This window comes from Salarias fasciatus, chromosome 23 (genome assembly GCF_902148845.1).
Source record: "Salarias fasciatus chromosome 23, fSalaFa1.1, whole genome shotgun sequence".
Taxonomy (NCBI): Eukaryota; Metazoa; Chordata; class Actinopteri; order Blenniiformes; family Blenniidae; genus Salarias; species Salarias fasciatus.
Genome location: NC_043766.1, coordinates 6,020,309 through 6,044,388, shown reverse-complemented (window position 1 = coordinate 6,044,388; position 24,080 = coordinate 6,020,309). Strand labels below are relative to the sequence as shown.

At 40.7% G+C, this 24,080-nt stretch overlaps 1 protein-coding gene across 2 annotated transcripts; it reads right to left on the bottom strand.

Annotated features, from left to right (window-relative positions):
• Positions 1–550: 550 nt before the first annotated feature.
• Positions 551–17,836, bottom strand: kita (KIT proto-oncogene, receptor tyrosine kinase a). Of its 2 annotated transcripts, none has more exons than XM_030083272.1 (21): positions 17,625–17,836; positions 14,570–14,824; positions 12,115–12,399; positions 11,850–11,989; positions 11,311–11,503; positions 10,487–10,673; positions 9,770–9,885; positions 9,388–9,502; positions 7,421–7,605; positions 5,909–6,015; positions 5,619–5,745; positions 4,902–5,006; positions 4,446–4,556; positions 4,151–4,292; positions 3,894–3,988; positions 3,653–3,780; positions 3,221–3,343; positions 2,109–2,220; positions 1,911–2,010; positions 1,489–1,594; positions 551–773 (listed from the first exon to the last, which is right to left on the bottom strand). In XM_030083272.1, exons 1-21 carry the CDS (start codon positions 17,677–17,679, stop codon positions 591–593), a joined length of 2,970 nt encoding a protein of 989 aa, XP_029939132.1. In that variant the 5' UTR covers positions 17,680–17,836; the 3' UTR covers positions 551–590. The 2 variants fall into 2 exon arrangements, with proteins under 2 accessions (XP_029939132.1, XP_029939133.1); XM_030083273.1 differs by having other exon boundaries at positions 11,311–11,482.
• Between the last annotated feature and the right edge of the window lie 6,244 nt (positions 17,837–24,080).

The window sequence follows — 24,080 nt, the reverse complement described above, 5'->3', positions numbered from 1 at the left end:
AAGCTGCATTATGTGATGTATGGAGTGACATAAAAGTCCTCAAGTACTTTTTCTTCTTCCATCAACTGCAACAGCCAACCAAAAATAAAAATGCTACATAACTTTTCATAACCGCAAAACCACAAAAAAAAGTTAAAACAAAACAAAACAAAAAACTTGGATTGCAAGAAATCTGTATATGGATACCCAAAAAGAAACATCCTTATGAAAAGAGTAGGAAATTGTGTCTGACAAAAGAAAATTAACAAAGCAACAAAAAAGTAGTGAAGTACTCAGTTTTAGGGTAACGGAATAAGTCCCTCCACCCTTCCTGGTGCCTTCGAAGCTCCTCGCTGTGAGCAGGAGAGAACTAATCCCAGTGTACTCCCTGTAATCAGTAGGCAACAACAGTGACAGGAAAGGTAGGAAGCCACAAGTCCTTTGATTATCTCTCTCTTCCTTGATGGCATTTGCTAACATGTCTGCAACACAGGACAACAACTTTGCTGGTATCACGGCGGAGGGTGGGCGGGAGGGTGCAGTGGTTGGGGTGGTTTGTGGCGGATTTTTACAGGCACTTTATGAGGCAGCCAGACAGGTCGGGTGGTTCCTTACACCCGTTGGGCCCTGAGGGTCGACCCCTCAAGGAAGACCTCATGCTGGACCAGTAAGGGCTGGGTCTGAGGGCTATTGTTGCCGGCTGAGTTCAGATGATAAAACGCCCCATTTTGAGAGCCAGGCTCGTCCCTTGCTCTGGGTGTCAGAGGAGGCCTGGAGCTGAAGTTCAGATAAACCTAAAGAAAAAAAAGAGAAAGAGGGAAACAGAGAGAAATTGTGATCCTTGGACAGTCAAGTCATTTTTTCTATTTGTGTCTCTTGTAAACCAGCCATGTAATTTCATTTAGAGACCCCCCATCCCATGTCTGGCTTGTAGTTGAGCCTAAACAAACTGTCTCCCGTGCCTCGCTAAAAATTGGACACTCAATCATTAGATTAGCATCAACTGACATCCAGCTCTCTGCAAGAGGGTGGCAAAACCTACATGCCCAAAGCTTGGACACCTAATAGTTGCTGGGAAGTCTGGAGACAGTCATGAACGCGCTTGAGGTCTTCGTATGTACCACGAGTAAATCATGAGCTAGGACGTCAAACACAAGCTCACACTGTGAGAGGCCCGGGACTGTTAACTGAATCATGTGTGACCGCCCTTGAGGTGACTCTTCACAAGAAGCGATTGAGAAAGCTTCACAATCATACACTTATTGTGTTAATCTCTTTAATAATCTAATAATAATGCATCAGATTACAAAAGATAAATAAGACAAAGTAAAATATTATTCTTGTAGATTTGGCAGGATCACTCATCTTAAGGCCATGGGTCAAAATATTTCCAGCTTTTAGTTTCCTACCAAGTTAAGACCCTGAACTGCATTGTCCTGCGAACTCGTTCTGGTTCATTCCTGTTTGAAGCACTGAGAAAGAAAACAACCACAAAGTGGTGGGACTTACATGCTTGGTGGCATCTGAGAGCTGTTGTTCAATCCTTTCCACAACCTTGCTGAAGGGGGGCCTTGTGAAGGGGTCTGCATTCCAGCAGGACCTCATAATGTGATACCTGCAGATTAGCACACAGACAGACAAGTTTATTTGTGATTATTATAGCTACATCCTTTTTCAAGTGTATGTATTGTTTCTGGCCCTCATTCTTTCTAAGAATATTAACATCTCCTCAGTTTTAGTTTTTCTTGTGAAAAGCCAACTGCAACAGGATGGGAGCAGGCAGTTATTCAAATCCCCCACACTGCATTTTTTCTTAGTCTCACCACCTCCATAAGTCCAACAGAGCAGTCTCTCTTTTTTTTTTAAATAACTTTTTACACATGCTCACAATTTCACATCTTTTAACACATTCTTGCAAATCAAAAGCTCACATTTTACTAGGTGCAAACTCTGGAGCATCCATTCGGTATCCTTCCTTTATTAGTTTGTAGAACTTGGAGTCGACAGGCATGCCAGGATACGGACTATTTCCTACATTTAGGGGAGATATTTGGTTAGATTGTTGACTTTTGACTGCACAGAAAGAGACATGAGCTCAGCAAACAAATTAAGTGACATGAGAGACATACCCAGTGAAAATATTTCCCAGAGCAAGATGCCATAAGACCACACATCACTCTCAAATGTGTACACGCACTCAAAAATACTTTCTGGTGACATCCACTTCACTGGCAGACGAGCCTGAAAGAGAAGCACTTCATGAGTAAAACTTAAACATATCCCAGGTATTGCTGTTTTTGCTTTTTTGGTTAAAACAAATATGACAAGAACTGCAACATGAATAGATTGTACTGAAAATCAGGTATGCAGCAAGTATTTGCCCTCAGGTCTCCATAAACACACAGAGCTCAGCCCATCTGCAAAGCTCCTGTCTGACACTTGGGGAAAATGGAAAGACAACACATCTTTCAAAGATATGACGACTGTCACATGAGCATGCGTTAGCAGGTCAGAGAATGTTTATAAATTCTCATACTTGCCCACCATGAACTGAAGGACTATCTACGTTACAAAGGGTACAACTAGTGCAAGCTGGTGTGTGATTCACTGCTAATGTCTGTACTAACTTCATGGTCACCACTTCACTTCTGTGCTCCGAAAATAAAAACTGAACAAATTGTTATTGTTTAAAGGATCTGTGGTAATGATGTTTGGCACATGCACACATTGAAATTTCATTACATTGTAAATGCAAAGAGGAGCCAAGGTTGATAAATATGCCAGACACCAGAGCATTTTTTTCTTAGCACAACAGTAATGATAAAATGTACATTTTACCTTTTGTGTACCAGAGAACTGTCTTTCCATCTTTTGGTCAGATGATGAAAATGCACAAAGTATTTCTCTTCCCAAAAATGTTTACATTTGCCTTTAGCTTTGTGTCAAAGCACCAGTGGAAATAATGGCCTTTAAGTAATAAGTAAAACTTAAATAAGCAATTTTATTCTCAAACATGTTTTGCAACATCATGAAGGCTAAACTGTGTCCTGTGTGTTCTGTGTAATAGTTAAATTATTGCATATATGGATAAAATCACATGAAAAGCACTAATACTAACAGTCACATGGAAATGAATTTATAAACACGTGTATTACTTGAAAAATTGACTTAGACAGTTCCAAACCAGGAAATGTAAGCATGTAGATAGTACGACAGCCAGCATTAGAGTTCATGCACTTACGTTGCCTTTGACTACATAGTTGGAATCGGTGGTGATGTCCCGGGCCAGACCAAAATCACAGATTTTTGCCACTCTTCCTTGAGTCAGGAGGATGTTTCTGGCAGCCAAGTCTCTGTGAATACACTGAAACACACAGACGCCATTATTTAGAAAATCTTATGACTCGTGTTACACAAACAATAAAAAACAAAACATAAGTCACTGATGAAGTTCCTTTCTAATGCAGTTTGGCACTGAATCGCTGCACTTGGTTGTGTAACATGCAACCTCTGACACTGACACATGAGCTCAATGGCAAGAGTATCTTTGTCTCTGCAGCTAATGAATTTTTCAGCAGTATGCTCCAACATGCATTTTAGATCCGTTTACTAGCTGTGGAAATGTGATCTCCATTCTGTGTGGAAATAACTGGGAAACAATGCAGAAGCTCACATTCTTGGAGGCTAAGAACTCCATGCCTTTGGCAACTTGGTACGAGAAGCTGAGCAGGTCTTCGATGTCAAGGGACAGGCCATCCTCAAACATCTCGCTATCCACATCTGCTTCAAGGTAGGAGTCACCTGAGAGGACAAACAAGGGAGTGATAATTTCTTTAACAGTATTTTCCCAACTGTACTTTTGTGTGCTTTAAGCTGTGGAAGAAATTTGATGAATGGCTGACTGGCTGGCTTGCCTTTTCCTACAGAGCATCTCTTCTCCGAGGCTGAGCTGAAGAGCAGTTTGCCAGCAACAGAAGGCCTCATGGTCATGTAGCCGTTCAAGCTGTCACTGTGAAGAGGAAAGGAGCAGTCTGGTCTCAGCTGAGCGTAGCCACACATAAGCATGCTGCAGTCCAACTCTCCTACGCACGTTCTGGATAGTAAATACTGACACTCTCTATTCTCTTCCACACACAATAAACCACTCTTTAAAAGCAAAAAAGAACCTGACCCATCTGCGACTCTGTGTTGCATGACGTTGCGGTAGTAGTAGTCCTTCTCAAGCTGGACGCAGATGAAGGATTCTCGCTTTCTGCGCAGAAAGTTGAGAAGGTCTCCAAAGCAGCAGTACTCTGTGATCACCAGTGTAGGGCCTGCAGACAAAGAAGAAAACCTCAACCGAGTGGACTTTTCCAAGTGAAGCCATGTGATTGCCAGAATCAGAAGGAAATTAATCTCAGAAAATTCTCTAGACAATCTGAAATTTCTAGCTTGATTCTGAAGTCTGGGCAACATGGCTGTCGCACCTCCAACAGTGCAGGCTCCCAGCAGGTTGACAATATTCATGTGGTTTCCCAAGTAACTGAGGACTTTCAGTTCTGACATCAGTGCCTCTTTCTCCGTGGCATGAGCACTTGCTGCAGAGTGGCAGAAAAAAGAGACACAAAATCAGAATTTACAAATGGATGAAGAAAACTCTGAGATGAAGTATCACTACAAATTGTGATCTAAGACTTGCTAGATCTAGGTTGATGCCTTTCGCTGAATGAAGGAAACTGTCTGTTAAATATGTTGTTTTGGCTTCAGCTTACAAACCACCATATAAAAATATCCGCATAGTGGCTGCCTGCCTCTTAACACCTGCAAGGAATTTATTTATTCACCAGAACTTCTTGGTAGCGGAGAGCCGCTGTGGACACTTGTCACATATTCAAAATAACAGCACTTCCCACTTCTTTTGCATGTGTGTTGACAGTGCTTACATTTGAGCATTTTCACAGCCACCGTCATGACCGAATCTGCTTTGGAGAGTCCATATGCAGTGGCCTCCACTACTTTTCCAAACGCACCAGATCCTAATGTCTTCCCTGAAAATGAGAAGGAAGAAACAAAGCTGTAATTCCCCCGGTCTGTTTTCCCCTCCCACAAGCAGGCTTGTTGCCAGCGTTCCTAGGACAACACCAGTTTTAGCCCCGGGGCTGTGCACATAGGCACCAGGACACGCAGGATCCTGTTTCAAAACAACACCCAGAATATGTCAACAATATTGTGTTTGCAGTGCGGGAGTGGGGTTTCATCATTAATGAGCAGTGGAACTGGTTCATCAGTAATGACCAGAGGCATGGCTAAAACCTTAATGCTCTGTCCGTACACACAAAAACCAGAGTGCCTGTCAGTCAGCTTCAAGTAGCCTGAGGGTGGCAGCAATGATGTCATACTGACTGCCCTGTTAGGCTTTAGTGGGACTATTAAAGCCCACTTAGTTCCACATCATGCTTCTGCAATGGTGATTTACACCTAAGACAAGGCTGCCAGCGTCACGGCCTGTCAGGAGAGATGGCTCAATGGCATCATGGCAGGGAGTTGTGTGTGTGTGTGTGTGTGTGTGTGTGTGTGTGTGTGTGTGTGGGGGGGGGGGGGGGGGGGGGGGGGGTCTTGATACATAACATGATTTGCATAAAAGAAACCCGCATACTCACCGAAACGCAAGTTGTTTCGTGGGAACTCCCACTGCTGATCGTAGGGTAGCTGGGTGGGATCAATGTACACATAGCTGTTTCCGTTGATCCCTTCAATAACTTTCCACTGAATCTGGTATTTTGGTTTCTGGGATGAACAAAGAAACAAAATTGACATCAAAACATAACTTTCCAGACATTAGTAATGGACTCATAGGACTTCAATATGATCTAATCCTCTGTTAAGCTTGCATCAAAATGTGTCTAGGAGGGTGTGTCGTGCAGGAGAAGTGCAGCACAGTCAGTCCTACCTGCATGTACTTGTAGAACAGCATGATAAGGACAAGGCAGAGGATGCACGCTGCTGAGACAGAGCCAATTAGCAGAGGGGTGAACAGATCATGTGGAACTCTCTTCTCTGTGGGAAGAAACAAATGATAATGTTTGATACTGGTGTGATAAAAAAAAACTAACCAATGGTTTGCAGTTTACACTTTAAATGACATTGCAAATGGAGCATTAAGGTGAGTCAGACAGCATTAGGTCATGGTCAAGCCCACTTTAATCAAATAACAGCTCATTAATGCAATTACATCAGTATAGATACTGTATGATTCTTGGCATTAATGTCTTGTTTACCAATTCTGAATTTTGTTTTATGGATCTCATGAATCGTTTTGATTATACAAGAGTTTGATTGTATTGCTCTTCCCTTTACAGCTGTGCTGGTGGGTAATTATATGTAATCGGTGTTCTGTTCCCTTGTGTCTGGCCGGTTGTGATGCCTTATTGTTTTGCTCCTCTGTACAGTGGGGTGTAATAAGCTCTTTAGAGATAAGAAGCTTTCTCTCCACTTCAAATCTGAGAATGCAGAGTCTGCAGGAACTAATCCCCTGTAAACCTGTCAGTGGTTTCTAAAGCTTAGTGTATTCTCTGCTGCAGCCCACTGACACCTCCAAGCCTCTCACAGCCACAAAATGCCCCGCACCGCCAGGACTCCTACTGCGTTAAACACGCTCAGCGCCTCCGCCTGGTCTGCTGTAACTTTGTGAAACACAAAAATCCTGGACATGGCCTCACCAAAGGCCCATCTTGAACAGTTGCAAACACTCAGCTTCCTTCTCACTCATTTGACCACTTTAGTAACACCTTTACCCTCTAGTGAAAACCTGGGTTTGCAGATATCCAGAAAACAAATTAAAACATTCTATACTTTGGGTTGCTGAGATCACAGTGCATTGCTGGCCGCTGCACAACAGATGGGGAGGCCGTTACAACAGCGCGGGTTTTGGAGTCATAGAGTAAACAAAGGGGAAGCTAATACTTTTCTGTAAATGACAACATCTTGTCATGTTTTGGTATCTTTATTTGCCAATGTTTACGTAACAGATTATGGATTAACAACACCTCGTAGCAGAACTGCTAATCCTTGCCAAACTCATGCTTTTAGTAAATATTTTGAGCTGGGGAATTATCTCATGTGGAGATTTTGAGTTGTATAACTGTTAAAAACTACAGAGCATGGAGGCAGAAGCAGAAGTTCTAATATGTACAAGTTGTAGAAGGTAAGTTTAAGTTGTGACTGAATTAGTTGGGCCTGGATTGGTTACCTGAAAGGTAAATTGATTTTTACATGTGTGCACACTCCGCTGTGTTGTTGACTCTGTCATGCTTCCATTTAATCTGAAGACACGCAGGGGATTACATCAGTCCAACACCAACAAAACATGCGACTCACAGGCACCAACGCCACCTTTAAATTCACCTGGCCTGTATTTAGATTCCCTCGGTGCTGTTCAGATGTGTGCGTGATTTCAACTCACCACTAATTGAGAAAAGTGTGTAGGCTTGTTCTCCCTCCACTGTAGCCACACACTCCAGAGTATTGAACCGTCCCTTGCTGACGTTCACCCGACTCTCCACCTCCGTCCTCCCAAATGTGGGGCTGAACAGAGTGATGGTGATGACATTCTGCGCTTCCTGAGAGGTATTCACCTGCTGGGAGCACCTGAAGACAGAAGATTATATGCTGTTGGCAAAAGGTTGATGGTGTCACTGACATTTTCAACAACTGTCGCCGTTCAGGATACCAAGCTGTGTTGTCTCTCCGTCCCTGCGAGACTCGCATTCTCACCCTGAACCGTAAAAGCACATTTCTATACGCAATACAACGTTACACATATGTGACAGCATTCAAATGCATTCGATCATACAACCGCCATTTGGTTTTGCCTGAGGTCACATTATGAGTTAGAAATTGCTTCTGTGCACATGATACACAGGCGAGAATGCCTTTATATACCCTTTGGCTTACATTCTTCAAAGTAGAATGCCAAGAAGAGCAGCTGTTCTCTAAGTGCTCTCCAGTCAGAGACTCACTGAGGTCACGTCAGCTCCAGTTTCTGTTCATGACTTTTGCATGTTATGACTGAGAGCGAGACTTTGTTTACTTTTTCTAAACATATATACTGGATAAAGTTCGGATTATCACCTATGATTCACTGCCTGTACTTCTCAGGATTGGTGTTGCTCTGGTAACCATGGAGTCCTCCATGAGACGAGCCACATCCAAATTGTATCCGGGCAGATGTCCCGGTCTCCTACCAATCACAAGTCAATACCTGCCAATCCCCTGTCACATGAGGGTCATCTTCCTACTATCAACCAATCACAAGTCAGTCCTGTCAAATCCCACAATCCCGCATTCCACCGTCATCATCATTACTCACTCTATCCAATGTGTCTTTACAGTGACCTTAAAGACCCTCGAAGTTTACGATGGAACAGTTTTGCTGAAGTTTTAGTGTATAATTTGAAAAAAGTATAGAACTGAAGATATGGACAGAGGCCTTGCTATAACCGTGTCCTGTTAAAGGCTCAAATAAAAAATTCAGTAGTTGACAAAGAACCAAAACAAATATTCCCATATTACTGCAAATGACTAATTCCTGGAAAGTTGTGCTACGTCTGCAGTGTAGTTTAGCTGAATACAATAGCATTTATTTTGAGAATATAAATCAAATCAATCTTTATTTCTATAGCACTTTTCATATAAGAAAAACATCACAAAGTGCTAAACAGTGTTAAAAAATTTGTAAAAAAAACAAAGGTGCACCTTCATCAAAGTCTGACACACACACGCACACACAAACAGACAACCAGGTGTACACACATGTACACACAAATACACGCACTCCTATTTGCAATCTGATAATTGCATTGCCTTGGAGCATTTTGTTTGTTGGATAACACATGGCAGAACTGTTGGGATGTATTTTGGCAGTTTTTTCTTTTGCTTTGTCAGTTTGTATGACAGACAACCAATCTGGCTAATACCACTTTCCAACCAAAGTAATTAATTTGGCACAGTTACCACACAATGCGAGCAAACTGTATCTCCATTAATTTGTCTTTTTTTTTTTTCATTTTGTCATTTGTGTAATACATGTATATTTTCTACATTATTAATACTGACAAATATTATTACACAGGCTCATTGCTGGAAGCTCATTTATCCTGTGGGTAATTCTGATCTCTGTGTTTTAAAGCAGTTGAAAAGCTATGCTGTGCTTATCAACTAAGCTATGGATTTAATCTAATCACTATTTCTCTTTATGAAATGTTTGACATTTGGCAGCAAAGTTGTGTTTTGGTCACATCCGAATGACGCGTGGTAGCTGTTATCACTTTACTTCGACTACCACCTGTAACACACATGCATGCACACACGCTCATTTGCATGCCTGCACAAAGACACAGTCAACATAAAAACACATTTTCTGTCTCTCACCGGACATACGGCTGCTCGCAGTAGTACCAGGTGAACTGGGGAGCAGGAAACCCCTTTGCCACACAGCGTACTTGTCCATCCACTGGGCCTTCATGAGACACAATCTCCGGTTTACCTAATAAAGAAGGGGTAATGTCAAAAATGTGCCAGGTGAGAAATAGATGGCAACACTCAGAAAGCTTATCCCAACATGCCTTTCCACTGTAATAACCCTTAGGGAGGCAGAGGTAGAGGGAGGAGCGACTGGGTGGGAACTTCATTTTACTCAAAGAAAAGGTCAGTTCCCAAGTGTCAGCGACAGAAGACTAATACTGTGTAAAGAAATTGATTGTGTAGCTTCAGGGCACAGAAAGCCTTTAAGAAAACATATGCCAGAACTTACTGATCACAAAGATTGTGAATGTCTGGTTGACTGATGTGTCTCCGTTGGAGGCTTGAAAGGTGTAAACGCCACTCTCGGACACTTGCATCCGCACCAGCGTCAGCTCACTGATGTAACTAAATGTGAAATAATCACAGTTTTGAACATGAATGCACACTTATTTTCAACTGAAAAAACAGTTTCATTATTGTTTTATTTGTATAAAGTATAGAAGAATCATCATTTATGAATCAAACCTGCAGCCATACACTCTCATTCTTGCAACTAAAATCATAGTTTCTTCTGTTATATTCCTTTATTATAATCTGCTCACTCACAGCACATATGAGCTGATAATTACTGACTCTTGGTTTTTCTTTTGCACATTCCGTAAGGGTCACACATTGCTTGTACAATGTTGGTCTTCAAAACAAAAAAATAACTAAAACAACTGTTTTTTTTTCCTTCATGACCTGAGGAAACACACACTCTTGTTATGAAGTTACTTTGTATGTCTTTCCACATTATAATAACAGTGCGTGTTTGATTTACTGCTGCTGTTTTCCAAAAAACAGTCCTCAGGGAAGGCTCCAGGTTTTCATTTATACTATCAGTGAAGTGTGACTTGAGGCTCAAGCACAGGTGCTAAATTCCACCGAAGGACTGCAATGGCTGTCTTCACCTTTGTGGCAGTACTAGTGTAACATTAGGCAGGAGTGCGTCTGTGCGGTGTTGTACCTGTATTCTTTTCTTTGTGTGATGATGACGTGGTCAGTTGTGTTCCTGAGCTCATGTCCCATGAAACTCCAGGAAAAGGTTTGCAGCTTTGGATATGCCTCCAAGGTAACCTTCAGTGGAACAGTCTCACCTGACCGAATGTGGAAGGTTCTGTTGTTTATGGGATTCAAGCTAATGAATCCTCTTTCTGTAAAGTAGAAAACAATAAGTGAGATTGTTGTCATTACATCTGAAGTTTTATATCTTTTAAATCGATTTAATGGTGACTTAAAGACAAAAAGGAAAGTTAACAATAATATGAAGTTTTAGAAATGGATAAAGAGAAACCAGGGAAAAACCTTGATAACAATCCACAAGTTTAAAAGGGAAACACAAAGTTAAGGTTTTGGAATTTGTGTTCATTCAATTTTAATAAGAGGTCTGATTCAACAGTGAAGGTTAGGTTTACATAGACTCTAAATCAAGGATGCTTTCTGGAGATTTAATAAATGTACTTAGACCTTGAGTGATATTTGCTTACTTCTCGTTTTAGAGCCTCACACAGTTCAAGAACTCTTAATTTTTCAATATTTAGGACCGAAAGTGTTATTGATTAAATGCATCTTGATTGTCTGAGTTTCATGTGTCAAATGAATTAATAGTCATTCAGCAAAAAATTATGATTTTGTAGGAAAAAATTTAGAAAATCCAATTGTGTCATATCAGCCACCCACAGGGAAAACAGCATTATTCACCTGATTCCACATGTCATTCAGTCTTTATCACTTCAACAACACACTGACAAGCACAGCTTTGTCTCCAAGCAAATCTAATTGATTGCTCACCATAAATATCGAGCCACACTGACTTGGTGGTGGTGCCTTTCTCATTTGTGGCTTCACATTTGTAACTTCCAGTGTCTTGTGGTTTCACAGCGGCTATTTTCAATGTGGCGCCGCGGATGTGAGTGACAGGCTCCAGTAGGATTCGTGAAGAGCCATCAACCGTTGCTGATTGCTGTGGATACCAGACAGCACCCTGTCAACGCCCAGAGATCTTTAGAGATTAACCCTGTCTGCATGTCTATCCTTGCCAGGCAAATACTAGCAGAGATAGAGCAACAACACACACTATCAATCACTCTCATATAGTAGGCGGCAAGGTGCACACACAACCAAGATCCTGAAGCTAAGACAGCATAAACATTAACCCCTTTTTAATTTAGTCATTAAAAATGGCAGCAGGGAGCCTTATGTAAATGTTGGTGTCAGTAAAAGTTCATAAAATGAACTGATATGAATTCATTGAACTTAAAAAAACAAAAAGACTCCAATAACACAGTTATTTTCCCAATACGTGGGAAAACAAAGCAGACAAGTCTTACCGAGCCTGGTGGAGTGATCCAGTCCAATGTGATGTTTCCATTTACATTGGAAGTATTACAGGTGAGGATGAGACTTTCATCTCGTACAAGAATTATTCTTCCTGATTGCTGCATTTGGATTACTGGAGGAGCAACGGCAACTGAATGAAGAAACAAACAAAGAAGGATTTTTTGAGAGAAATGCTGAAAGAAAAATCACTTTTTCTCCATCCACACCCAGCAAGATACATGCACTAAAAAGCACAATGAAAGCACACCATTTTACCTGGTTTAACTGTCAGGTAATAGTCCTGTGATCGGACACGCTGCTTCATGAGCATTCCTGTGCATACGTAGCACCCTTCATATTCTCTCTGCGTATTGTGGATGATGATTCCTTGCTCCAATTCTGGGGTAAACTTGAGGCCAGAGGGCAGAGCTCTACCGGAGCATGTTTCCAGGCGCAAATTCTCCAGACTTGGATCTGTTGCCAAACAGGTGATGCAAGCTGTGAATCCCTCTCGAGCGAGAATGTTGAACACCAACGATTTTCTGAAGGGTTTTGCAGGATCTGCCAAAAAGAAAAAAAAAAAAGAAGCAAAGAAATAAAGAAATTGCAAAGGTGGTGTCAGGGCTGTAAGCAAGGCTGCACAATCACTGTATCATATCCCCACAAAACCTGAAGCAAATGTTTATCTTTAATGTCAGTGCAGGCAGAAGGAGGAACTCAGTAAAAACATATTGTTATTGAGACATGTTTGTCTCACAGAGGCGGATTGGATGAGTGACCCAGAACATTTCTTGATAGCCTCTTGGGTTTTTAAATGAATTAGACCAAAGCGGGGGTTGAACCGCATCACAACAAGATTACCTTATTATGATTAAGAAACAGGGACTATGTTGTACACTAGTGAGGGAAGCACCAGGAATATGATATCACACCTATAAATTCTCAACATCCTGTTGTACAAGTCCATGGATAGTGACCCATTTACTGCTCTTAAGATATGTACTCTTATTTTTCAAAAATATGAGAGGAAAATGATTATATGAAAAATGACAGAAGTCACACCTGCAGAAAGCAACAGAAAGGAAGGAAACCTTGAAGGAAATATAAAACTCCAAACTGTAACCATATAGCTTTCTGTAAAACACTGTATAAACAGCAGCCTTCTGTTCAGAAGGGGATGGAAACGAATTGTTTAAAGGCGTGAATCTCAGGTTTGGTCAAATAAAATTGAGTGGTGTTACAATTGCTACTTTACTGTGGAAGTGTGCTAATGTTGTCATCTTAAATATGATGCACACTAAACAAGCAGTGATTCTGTTCAAACAGCAGATCCCACTTTGCTTCGTTTAACTCGATTTAAGTTCAACTGAAGCCTGAATGCAGCACAGACTAAAGACCTCTAATTGGACCATAGAGGGTTGGGGGTGGTGGGCTCACAAGCCTGACGTCCCTGCAGCAAACTGCTACGGATGTGCAGAATTTAGAAATTTATTTTTCTCTTTTGACACCTTTATACTTATAATTAGGGGGATAAGTGATATATTTGCATGTCAAAATTACCCCCAGACCAATCCCACTTCACATCACATGTGGCACAAACAGAACTGCTGTGAAAGTTGCATTGTGTGACATACATTTTAGTTTGCATCCTTGAATTATTTGCTGAGAAGAAATTCTAGAATGAATATGAAGCAAATTGGACAACACAGCTTACTTTCCTCTTTTTGTTGTTATTATGAATACTTATGGTGAAAGAAAAGGTTCTGTGAAAGTGAAGTCAGCTGCTACATGTTTATTTTTTGTTGCAACTAAGTCTTACTTGTTGCTTAATGAACAGGCAGAAACAACAAATGAAATCAAAATGCAAATTCCTGCACTATATATGACACCTGCAAAGCTTTTGCAAGTGCAAACCAACCTTATCTCATGTTAGTGCACACTTTCAGATGAATTTCAGTATCTGCACTACTATGTGTGCAACACTCAGCCTACCTCTGGATGAAAATTAATTTAGATTTTGTTTGTAACAAGCTCAGATTTCATCCGGCTCTGAAAAGAGACGGTCTAAATGGGTTAGATCTTATTTGCTATTGCCATGGTAACCATGGGTTTTGCCAACTTCAACCAGAAAGATTACAAAATTAAACCTGGTTATATCAATTAATCCACCCGCCCAAAATTTGGAAAATTTACAAGAACAAAATTGGTGCCAGCATGATGAGTTGGCTGTGATTTTGTTCTTCGGGTACAGTTGGCTCAGAAAAAAATAACCATCACAAACATGTATAAACTGGACCAACAAATGATCACATATGACTTGAATTACATGAGTCTTTTCATTAATGCTACTAATGGGTTTCTCATCTACAATGTTGCAGCTTCAAAGGTAAGTGCAGAGATTGCTGAGTGAATGATCAGCACATCAGCCTGCAGTGATGGCAATCAGCCAAGTAGATGTGGGGTCACACAGAGAAGGAAATACAGTAAAACTCGTTCATGCACTCAATAAATAGCACCCGTATCTACTGTACCTGTCCAGGGCAAAGTTACAAACACTTTCTTTTGCAAACACACCCACACACAGTGCTCCCTGTCAGTGAAGCGAGAAATAACAAAGATTTTGTCTACTGTGCCCAGCAGTCTCTTTCCACGTGATTTCAGTTGTCTTCATCTGACATACAAACACCATACAGTCTCACACATATTCAGTCCCTGAAATACATCCAGGTACCTTTCACGTAGATGTAGATGGAAGCTTGTTCGTTAGAGCCCTCCTCCTGGCAGATGTAGCGGCCCATGTGAAGAGGCTGAGCCCTGGAGAATTCCAATGACCAAATTCCATTGATTGCTTTTGCTTTTAGTGTCCTCGGGTGGTCCTGCCTCCTCCACTCTGTCCTGTTCTCACTCTGGCACCCCAGGCTGAAGGGTTTGTTGATGGGGACAACAAGGTAGGGCTCAGCGGGGATGATGGTGGGCTTGGAGTTGCCTAGAAAGCAGTAGAGACGGTTTTCAACTGAATGCCAGACGTAGAGAAATCAAGAAAATCTGAGCAGTGCTTTAAATGCCTCATAATAATATGGCCATTTTAGCACACACTGTGTATTATGCGGGACACTGTCATAGCAGTGTGAAGTTAAATAGAGTGAACTTTCAATTTAGCTGTGTTGTTTTTCCAAACCTTAAGCATGATATGAGCGAGAAGAGTGAAATCTGCACGTCACTGTGAAATTGAGTTGTGTCAACATACACAACCCCACGAGATTCCTGTGCATTACAGCAGCTTAAAGGTAAAATCCCTGATTCAAAGGTAAACAGAAGGGTCACCCACATCAAAACTTAAAAACATAAGACATGTGTTTGCCATCAGTCGCAGATTAAACTTTGACTTCATGTAAATGAACACAAATGATTCTGTTAATGTTGTGGTTTCACACATATACGCTGTGGCTCCTTTAAATAAAATGTACTGGTGTCCTCCCAGCACAGAACTCAGTTGAGCAAGTCGAAAGTACAGACAGATTGCTTGATCTGAAAAATATTTGGAAAGCAAAGACAGATGGAACTAAGCAGGATTTCTCAAATGTGCTGAAAAGCAAAACAAAGAAAAAACCATAAAAACAATTTGGTCTTCAAAAAATGGAGGATCTTGACATTTAGTTGGGAAGGCACATTGTTAACAATTTGTTTTATTTGTTGATGTGGGTGAAAATAAATAGAGCAACACAGTTCCTAAAACACTTGTAGTTTTGTGGGAAAACAGCAAGTGTACTTCTAACCCCTAGAAAAGCTGAGCAGATCATATATTTTCAAGAAAAAAATGCAGAGAATGAACAGGAAATTCCTGAATTTATACAGTCATGGTTTAAAAGAACTCAAATGTATGCAAGGTGAGCTGCTTTTGGGGTCCAAGATCCTAAAGATTAGTTGTATTAACTAAAGAATGGTGAAAGAAATAATAAGAAATGTCTCTTTTGACTCATCAGTTTCTCTTTTGAAGCCACTTGTGATAAACAGAGTAGGACTGTGACTGCTGCAGCATCCAGAAGACACACCACAGTGAGTGTGAAACATGTTGCTCAGAGAAAATAAATACCTCCCTCATCCTTCAACATCCAACAGTAGGATGATCCCAGAGGGAAAGTGACTCTGTGCATAGCAGGAAAAATCAGTCACAAATGAAAACACTCTGGTGAAAAGGGTATGGAGACATGTTCAGCCTAAATGACATTCATTGAATCACAGATCAGCTAAGAGCAGCCTGGACAGCTCTGTTTGGACACTGACAATGGTGCTGATTGATTTGTGATTATATCTGACTGGCAATTTTGCATGAAATGAGGGAGAAGATCAAGTTATACAGATGTAGTTAGATCAGCTTACTGTGCATTATTATTATTATCATCATCATCATCAGAACAATGTCTCAAAGTGCTGTACAGCAAAGTCATGCTACACCTACATTGAATTGGTTCCAAATTCATGAATTGGCAACAGTTTATTTGACTGAAAGAGCAGAAGTTCAAAAGGTCTGCGCCAAGCACAAACAGGCTTAAGGCAAACTTCATGGCGTGCCCTGTTGCATCACATGATAGGTAAGCCTTTACACGCTGCCTGGAAATGTGGCAGTCGTTCAAATTCCCAGATGATAACAATGTGGCATGAACATCAACGGCCTCCTACGGGCGCATTATAGTGCTGTCATGCTGTCCGTCCGACGGAAATTGGTTCAGAAAAGGCGGTCCACCTGATGCTGCCGCTGGGCTGCGCGGAGCTGCACAGGCGCGCACCTGGAGCGCAAAGGAGCGCAAAGTTAAACACCAACACTTGCTGCTCACCGCTTTACATAAATTTGCACTCTGTCCGCGGGGAAATCCCGATTTTTGTGTCCTGACAAGACTGTGAGAAATTTAACTGTAAATGATAAACCTGCATCAGAGTTGATAGCCTTCATTTAGAACTGCACCTTAAAATTTGTATCTCAGAAGGGGCGTTATTGTCAAAAGGCCAATTGAAATGTAATAGGGTGTTAACAGACTGGCAAGACTCTGAAATTCATTCCAAGCCAAAATTATTTTTTAACTTAAATGTGCTATCAAAATACGCCCAGAGAGGATAGCACAACAAACTAAACCGGTGTGTGGGGGAAATGCTTCCAATATGGTCCAGCGTTGAAATCTCACATGTGCCGGAAAACCACACAAAAAACTTTGAAAGTGTAAATGCATGTCATGCAGTTGTGGAACTGTAGATCATTTGCATGCTTCCCATAAATCAAGAGTTAATCGTGTATTTCCATAATGACGGTTATGTGCCTGTCGGACAGAAAGAATACAGCTTCAACTTCATCTGGACAAGTATTTACGCATCACGCACGCCGATACTCATCCTAGTTCACCGCACTGTTTGAATGCTTTAGTTTTTGCTTTTTCTTAATGGTATCCTGTTATCTCAGTAAAAGAAATAAATTATTAAAGAAGCGCTGGCATCAATGTCAGTGCCCATATATCCACTTTCCTCATTGGGTTTCTGTGACTTCAGGTTGTCTTAATGAGCAGCCGCTCCAGATCCTCGAGCTCCACTTCGGGGAACAAAGAAAAGTACGCATCACGAGGGCGAAGCGCAGCCAGTGGAGTAATTAGGATCATTATATGTGGATTATCTTTACCTCACTAGGCTAAAAGGGCGCTAAATACCAGCCTGTCCCCCAAACACAGTTTTCAGAAGAGAACGGCAACAAGTTGCACGCGTAAAGCGGCGCACCAAAGTGCACAAAAAACAAGTCTTACCTGGATGGAATGCGAGCTGCAGTAACGCAGATAGCAGTATCCAGTGGTAATCCATTGTGTTTATTCCATGGGTCTTGCTGAGAAGGTGAGACCGTGCCGTTATGATTAAGGTGGCGCGGCTGCACTCGCCGATCCAACTTGTGGGAAGTTGACTGCTGCGCGCTCTGATAGCGGCGCACTTGACAAGCCTTTAAAGGCACAGATGCTCGTCCAGCTCGCAGCCGCAGCAGCAGCCGCAGCAGCAGCAGCAGTAGTCTCTCTGCAAACACGCTTTGTCCGGGAGCGTACTGCAGGGGACGGGACGGTGCAGGCAGACCAGGTGTCTGTGACCGCCTATAGCGTCAACAACGTGTTTATAGGTACCGGCGGCGGGGCCTATTACTCACACATTACAGTGAGAGAGGGAGGTGTTTGTGACCTGTTGTCGGCTTCCCGTCAAGAAAGCCGAGCCAACAGAGTGACAGATCAACTCAGGGATGCACGCTCCTGCCAATTTTTTACGCGTCTTATTGGTCCCTTAAAGACTGCGAGAAGCACCATCACTTTACTTTATAGCGCCATCCTGTTGCCGACAGCCATATTAGTTCTGACGGAATTCCAACTCAACAAATTCATTATACAGTTCCGTCTTTGTCGAAGGATATTAACCTAGATCTTTCAACTTCAGTTCAGAAAAAAAAAAAATCCCACCTTTAATTTCCATTAAAATTTTACTATCTTGGGTCTAATTTTTACCACAGTGACTGTTAGCAGTTAGCTTTTATAAAAGTTGAAAATGCACATGCCCTCTGTCTTATTGATTTAATCAAAGAGTTATGTTTTTTTTTCTCCTAAATTCATGCATTCAGTGGTAGTGTGTGGCTTGCAAAAGTATTGATGCCCCTTGAACCTTTCCAGGTTTTGTCACATTACAATAAAAAATGTCAGGGTGTTTTAATAGGATTGTATATGCTAGACAAGCATATTGTGTTCCACACTTGTGAAGTGGCAGAACAATTATGCATAAGAGTTACAGTTTGTTTACAAATAAAAACATTTTAAATGTGTGGTGTGCAAAAGTATTAATCCCCAGCACTATACCAATAGCAGCTCTGGCATTGTCCTGTTAGAAGGTGAACCTCTGTTCCACTCTCAAGTCTTTCGCAGACTCTGACAGGTTTTCCTCCAAGATTGTCATGTTTTTGGCTCCATTCATCTTCAATCAACTCTGAGCACCCACCTTGCTGCTTCTGAAGAAAGGCATCCCCACAGCATGATCCTGTCACCACCATGTCTCACAGTGGAGATGGTGTGTTCACAGTGATGTGCAGTATTTACTGTAGTCCAGAAAGCTAAATTTTGGTCACGTCGGATCAGAGCAGCTTCCTCCACATGTTTGCTGTGTCCCCAACATGACTTGTGGCAAATAGCACACAGGATTTCTGATGGCCTTATTTCAACAGTGGCTTTCTTCTTGGCACTCTCTCACAAAGGCTATATTTTCAGAGTGCTGGACTGATAGTTGTCCAGTGGGCTTCTCGACTGCTCCTCCGATAATACCCTCTCTGCCTGTCAGTTTGGATGGACAGCCATTTCTTATTAGGTTTTCATTTGTGACATACTCTTTCCATTTTTGGATGATGGATTGCATGGTGTTCTGTGAGATGTTCCAAGCTCGGATTATTTTTTTGTGAAAGCTTAACCCTGGTTCAAAATTCTCAGCAACTTTAACCCAGACCATGAGGCTGTTTGTTCACTAACATTCGCTAATGAAGGTCTAAGTCCTTCACAGAACAGCTGGATTCATATTGAGATCAGACTGCACACGCTCAATTTACCCTTGGTTGCACTGGATTATATTCAGCGGGATCAGAATAGAGATGGATAAATGCATGTACATGCCATTCTTTTATTCTTTTTGACTTGTAAGAAAAGCTGAGCGCCATACGTCTTTTTCCTTCCACTTCACAATTATGCAGCACTTTGTGTTGGTCCATTACACAAAATCTCAATAAAATACACTTACATTTGTGGTTGTAGTGTGACAAAACAAGGACAATATCCAAGGGGTGTGAATACTTTTGCAAGTTGCTATAAGTTAAAGCCATACCATGCAAAGAAGAGACCATACTCTAGTAAGAGACACACTCCATCTTTGCTGTACCACAGCTAAGCTAAGATATACAAAGGCAAGAAGGAACACTGGTTTGTGGTTATGAATGAATCAGAAATTGATATTCATAATGGGAAACCACAGATGCTTTCTTCAGGGGATTAAAACCAGAGTTTTTAGTGGAATTGGGTTATATTAATGACAATGTAAGGCCACATAGTACACCGTCCTCAGAAGGATAGCTTGTAAACAAAGGTTTAAAATTTGCAGTGTTTCAGGGATCTAATCAAAAGTCCAAGTGTTTAAATAAAACTCATTTCATGGTTTCACAGCTTCTTTCTACAATGCTCTATTGTGATGTTGAATGTAAAAACCTGAATTCTTGTATCTCATTTAATTCCTAAGAATGTTGCTTGGGCAACAACACTGGAGCACTTGCATGCATATTCTTTGATGTATGCAATCTGTCTTGGTTTTTCTGTTTTAAATGCTGCACAATTTGACACGTAATAGTCAGTCTGTCTGTTTAAGGTATAACGCTAGGCAAACCTATTACAATGAGCTGTGATCGTTGAAGTCACTGATAACCTTGCACGTGTGATTATAAAAACCACATCCTAAATACACAATGCATAAACCATAAATACTGGTCTCAAAAGATCCTCTGTCATTTAATCGCTTCCACTACCATCTCTCATAAGGTGCGTAACAGACAACTCTTAAAGGCTCAAATGGCTTTTGCACTGAAACCAAATCTCTAATTTAACTTCCTCGAAGCATTACCTCCTGCAAGACACCCATCAATTATCACACATTGATTTTTCCATTTACATAAAAGTCAGTTTGAATAACAGAAAATTATTTTTTTGTGTGATCAATAGAAGAAAAGACAACAACTCTGAACAGCAGCTTTTGAACTTGAACAAGATAAATAAAGTAGTAAATTAAGGCGGGTAAATCTGTAATGCATGAAATTTAAAAAAAAATTGCCTTGTGGGCTTGGAATTGTTAAAAGAAAAACTATATACATAATTCATAGTCACACAAATTTGGTAAATAGCCTGTTTTGTAAGAGTCCTAATATTTTTAAAACACAGAAACAAAGCTTCAAATGGTTCAATGCTGCTTTAGCCAAGAGCACCATTCCACTGCTGACACCATGAATGTAAAAATAGAATATGTTTTCTATTTTCTGTTCAAATAAATGAGATGTCAGTTTCCCTCTAAAAACAAAACAAAAACAAAACAAAACAAAACAAAAAAACACATGAAAGACTAATTCGGTTGCCCTCCTGCATAAAATTTGTATGTTCTTATTGTGGATGTGTAAGTCTTCATTAAGCACTTTGAGTTTCTTCTCACAGTTTAAAGATATCAGCTTTGAATCCAGCACTGACTCAAAATTCTCAACCTTTTGCTCATAATGCTTTTAAATGGCCTGCAGTGAACCTAATGGATGGATGGATTGATGGATGGGTGAAAGGAGGGATGACCATGAACTCTAAGCTTGAATAATGACCATTAAGTTAGGAAGATTAAAAAATGAAAGTGTTTGCTTGTGGACGTTTGTTTGGAATCAAAAAGGCTCTAAAGTTTAGAGAAAGTGGATGAGAAGACGGTGAGGGTGGATGCTGCTATGTGGGGGGCCAAGTACACCATTTCAGTGAGTTTCTGTTGTGTTCACGCAGGTTAAACAGGGTTGTTTCAGTTTCCTCAGTAGAAATGAGGTGGAGGTACATGCAAGCAACTAAATAAACAGCCTGTGGAAAAATACAGACAGAAGAACATTGCATGGGTTGATGTTCGAGACTTGTTAGACCTTGTGCATGTGATTTAGTCAACATCCCCTCAGGAGCCTTCGTCTCAGTATCAGAGTCCGATACCAGAACAGCTGCTCTTTGTTTCTTGTTTTGAGCATAATGTCTTTGGCGATTGTATTGCCGAGTGCAGAATAATACCTAAAAGGAAAACCACTGAGATTATCGCTGAATAAATATAACTACATTATACAACTAAACAGTAAGTAGTAGTTAAAAAGAGAAGAACAAAAAGGCCACACACACCTTTTTAAAATGTAATGTGGCTTCTCATGAAAAAACATGTTTTCACATGTTTTTTACCATTTCATGCTATTCATTTGAGATTTGCGTGCTATTCATGCATGAGGACACTTTTATGAGTGATGGTAATAAAATTAAGTAGGTGTGAGCTACAGAAACACCACATGGTTTCCCATGGAGACTAAAAGAGCGAACCAGCAAGCTTAGCGTAAAGTATAATGAGCATTGTGGTAAAATCCTGCTCCTTTGCATTCAAGATTGGATTGTATTTCTTCTTTCCATATAAATGTTTCAAGTGTGCATAAGGACTGCTGCACCAAATACTCAAACATTCAGTTTCCAAATGCTGGGTGTCAGAACAGGCTCTCGTACATTTGAATTCACAACAATCAATGCTTGTATACATTTTTTCTTTCTCCAGCAAGGGTCGTAGGCAATTACAGTTTCATCACCAGGTTTCAGCATTGCGTATAGCTCATAAGAAAAACTGATGTTGGTGACACAAACATTTCCTCCACTGTGGTATAATTAACATTCCTTTCACTGTTGGTGTAATTAAAAAACAGGTTGGCTATGAGAACATGAAAATTATTCTTTTGGGAAGTTCCGCAACTTAAGAGAAATGACAAAGATTTCAAGATGTTTTGTTTTCAAACTAAGGGAAGAAAAAAAGGTGATTAGCATTGCATGTAATTATGACAATGGACTTTCTGCTAAGTGAAAGCAGATGTTTCTTATATGTACTAGGTCAGCTTGTGTTTGAAAAGACTGAAGCATCTCCTGCTCCAAGAAATCTCTTTTTCCAAGAAAAAGGAAAATTCCCAAAAAAAGTCCAACTGATTTCAAGAAGCTTCCAGTTAGACCTCTAGCTAACTGAAACACTTGGATATAAGACACGTCTGCAGCCTCTTCATAAGAAAAGCTTTTTTTCTGTTTTCCCCCTTGCTTCATGCCTAATCTCAGACCTCTGGCAGTGTTCTGATCTAATTTCTTCCCAGACCTTGCTCAGAGCTGCTGTATATAGATGTGAATATGTGTGTCTTGTGGCAGATAAAATTATTTTTGTGGTTATTTGAATTTCTTTCTTCTTCTTGAACTATGTGCAAAATGCAATAAAACCAAGAGGTTGTTATTTTTCTGGAATATTGAACTGTAAAAGTACAAAGACAAAACTTTTCAATCACACTTGTATAATTTTTTGCACCTTTTCGAGTGTAACCAAATGTGTTGCTTGTGAAACACAGAGCAGTAGTTGAAACGCGGGGCTCAGTAAATAGTAAAAATAATATTAAGAATAAAAGTACACCAATGAAATGCATTTTTACAATGAAAATGTGACAGAGTAATATAGTACATGACTGAATCACAGCTGGAGCATCTAACAAATGCTATGCCCCCCCCCCCCCCCCCAAAAAAAAAAAAAAAAATAAAAGAAATAAAATAAAATAAAATATCTATCTGGCCTGTGTTATGACTCTGAAAAGCATGCAGGTCTTTCAGGATTTCTCAATCTTGAGCCTGTCAACACATTCTCTGTTAAAATCAAGTTCACTTTGGTCAATTTGTAGGAAAAAGTCTCTGAGATGTGCAGAGAAGAGTTTCACATTTACAAAATGAACATTCTTTTTTGTTTTATATTACTTTATCATGCATATTATTACTGAAGGAATCAGAGAATGTACATAAATGTAGGGCAAGGCTAAGCACTGCTGGCAGGACATTACTTTTGAAAAACCCCAACCAGCCCAGAACCTTATCATGTGATTATGATAAGAATGGCAATGGAGGCAGAAGAGTGCTCAAAAACCTAACGCCATGTCACTACATCAAGGACTGAAACTAGAAACTTTGCTATGCAAGGTCATCTGGAACAATGCGCACACACACACACACACACACACACACACACACACGCTCAGTCTTGTATTTCTATCCTTGTGGGGACCGTCCATTGACTCCCATTCATGTCTAGCCCCTAACCCTGACCCTTACCCTAACCCTAACCCACACCACAACAAAGCCTAACCCTAAAGAAATGTTTTTGCACTTTTACTTTTTTCAGTAACAACAACATGGTCAAGAAAACACTGTTTCTCCTACTGAGGACCGGAAAAAGGTCCCCACAAGGCACGTCGTTCCACGTTTTGCTATCCTTGTGGGGACATTTGGCCCCGACAAGGATAGAAATACAAGAACACACACACACACACACACACACACACACACACACACACACACACACACACACACACAGTAATGCACACATAAGAAATCAACATGAAAAATCACTTAAAACTAAATAAA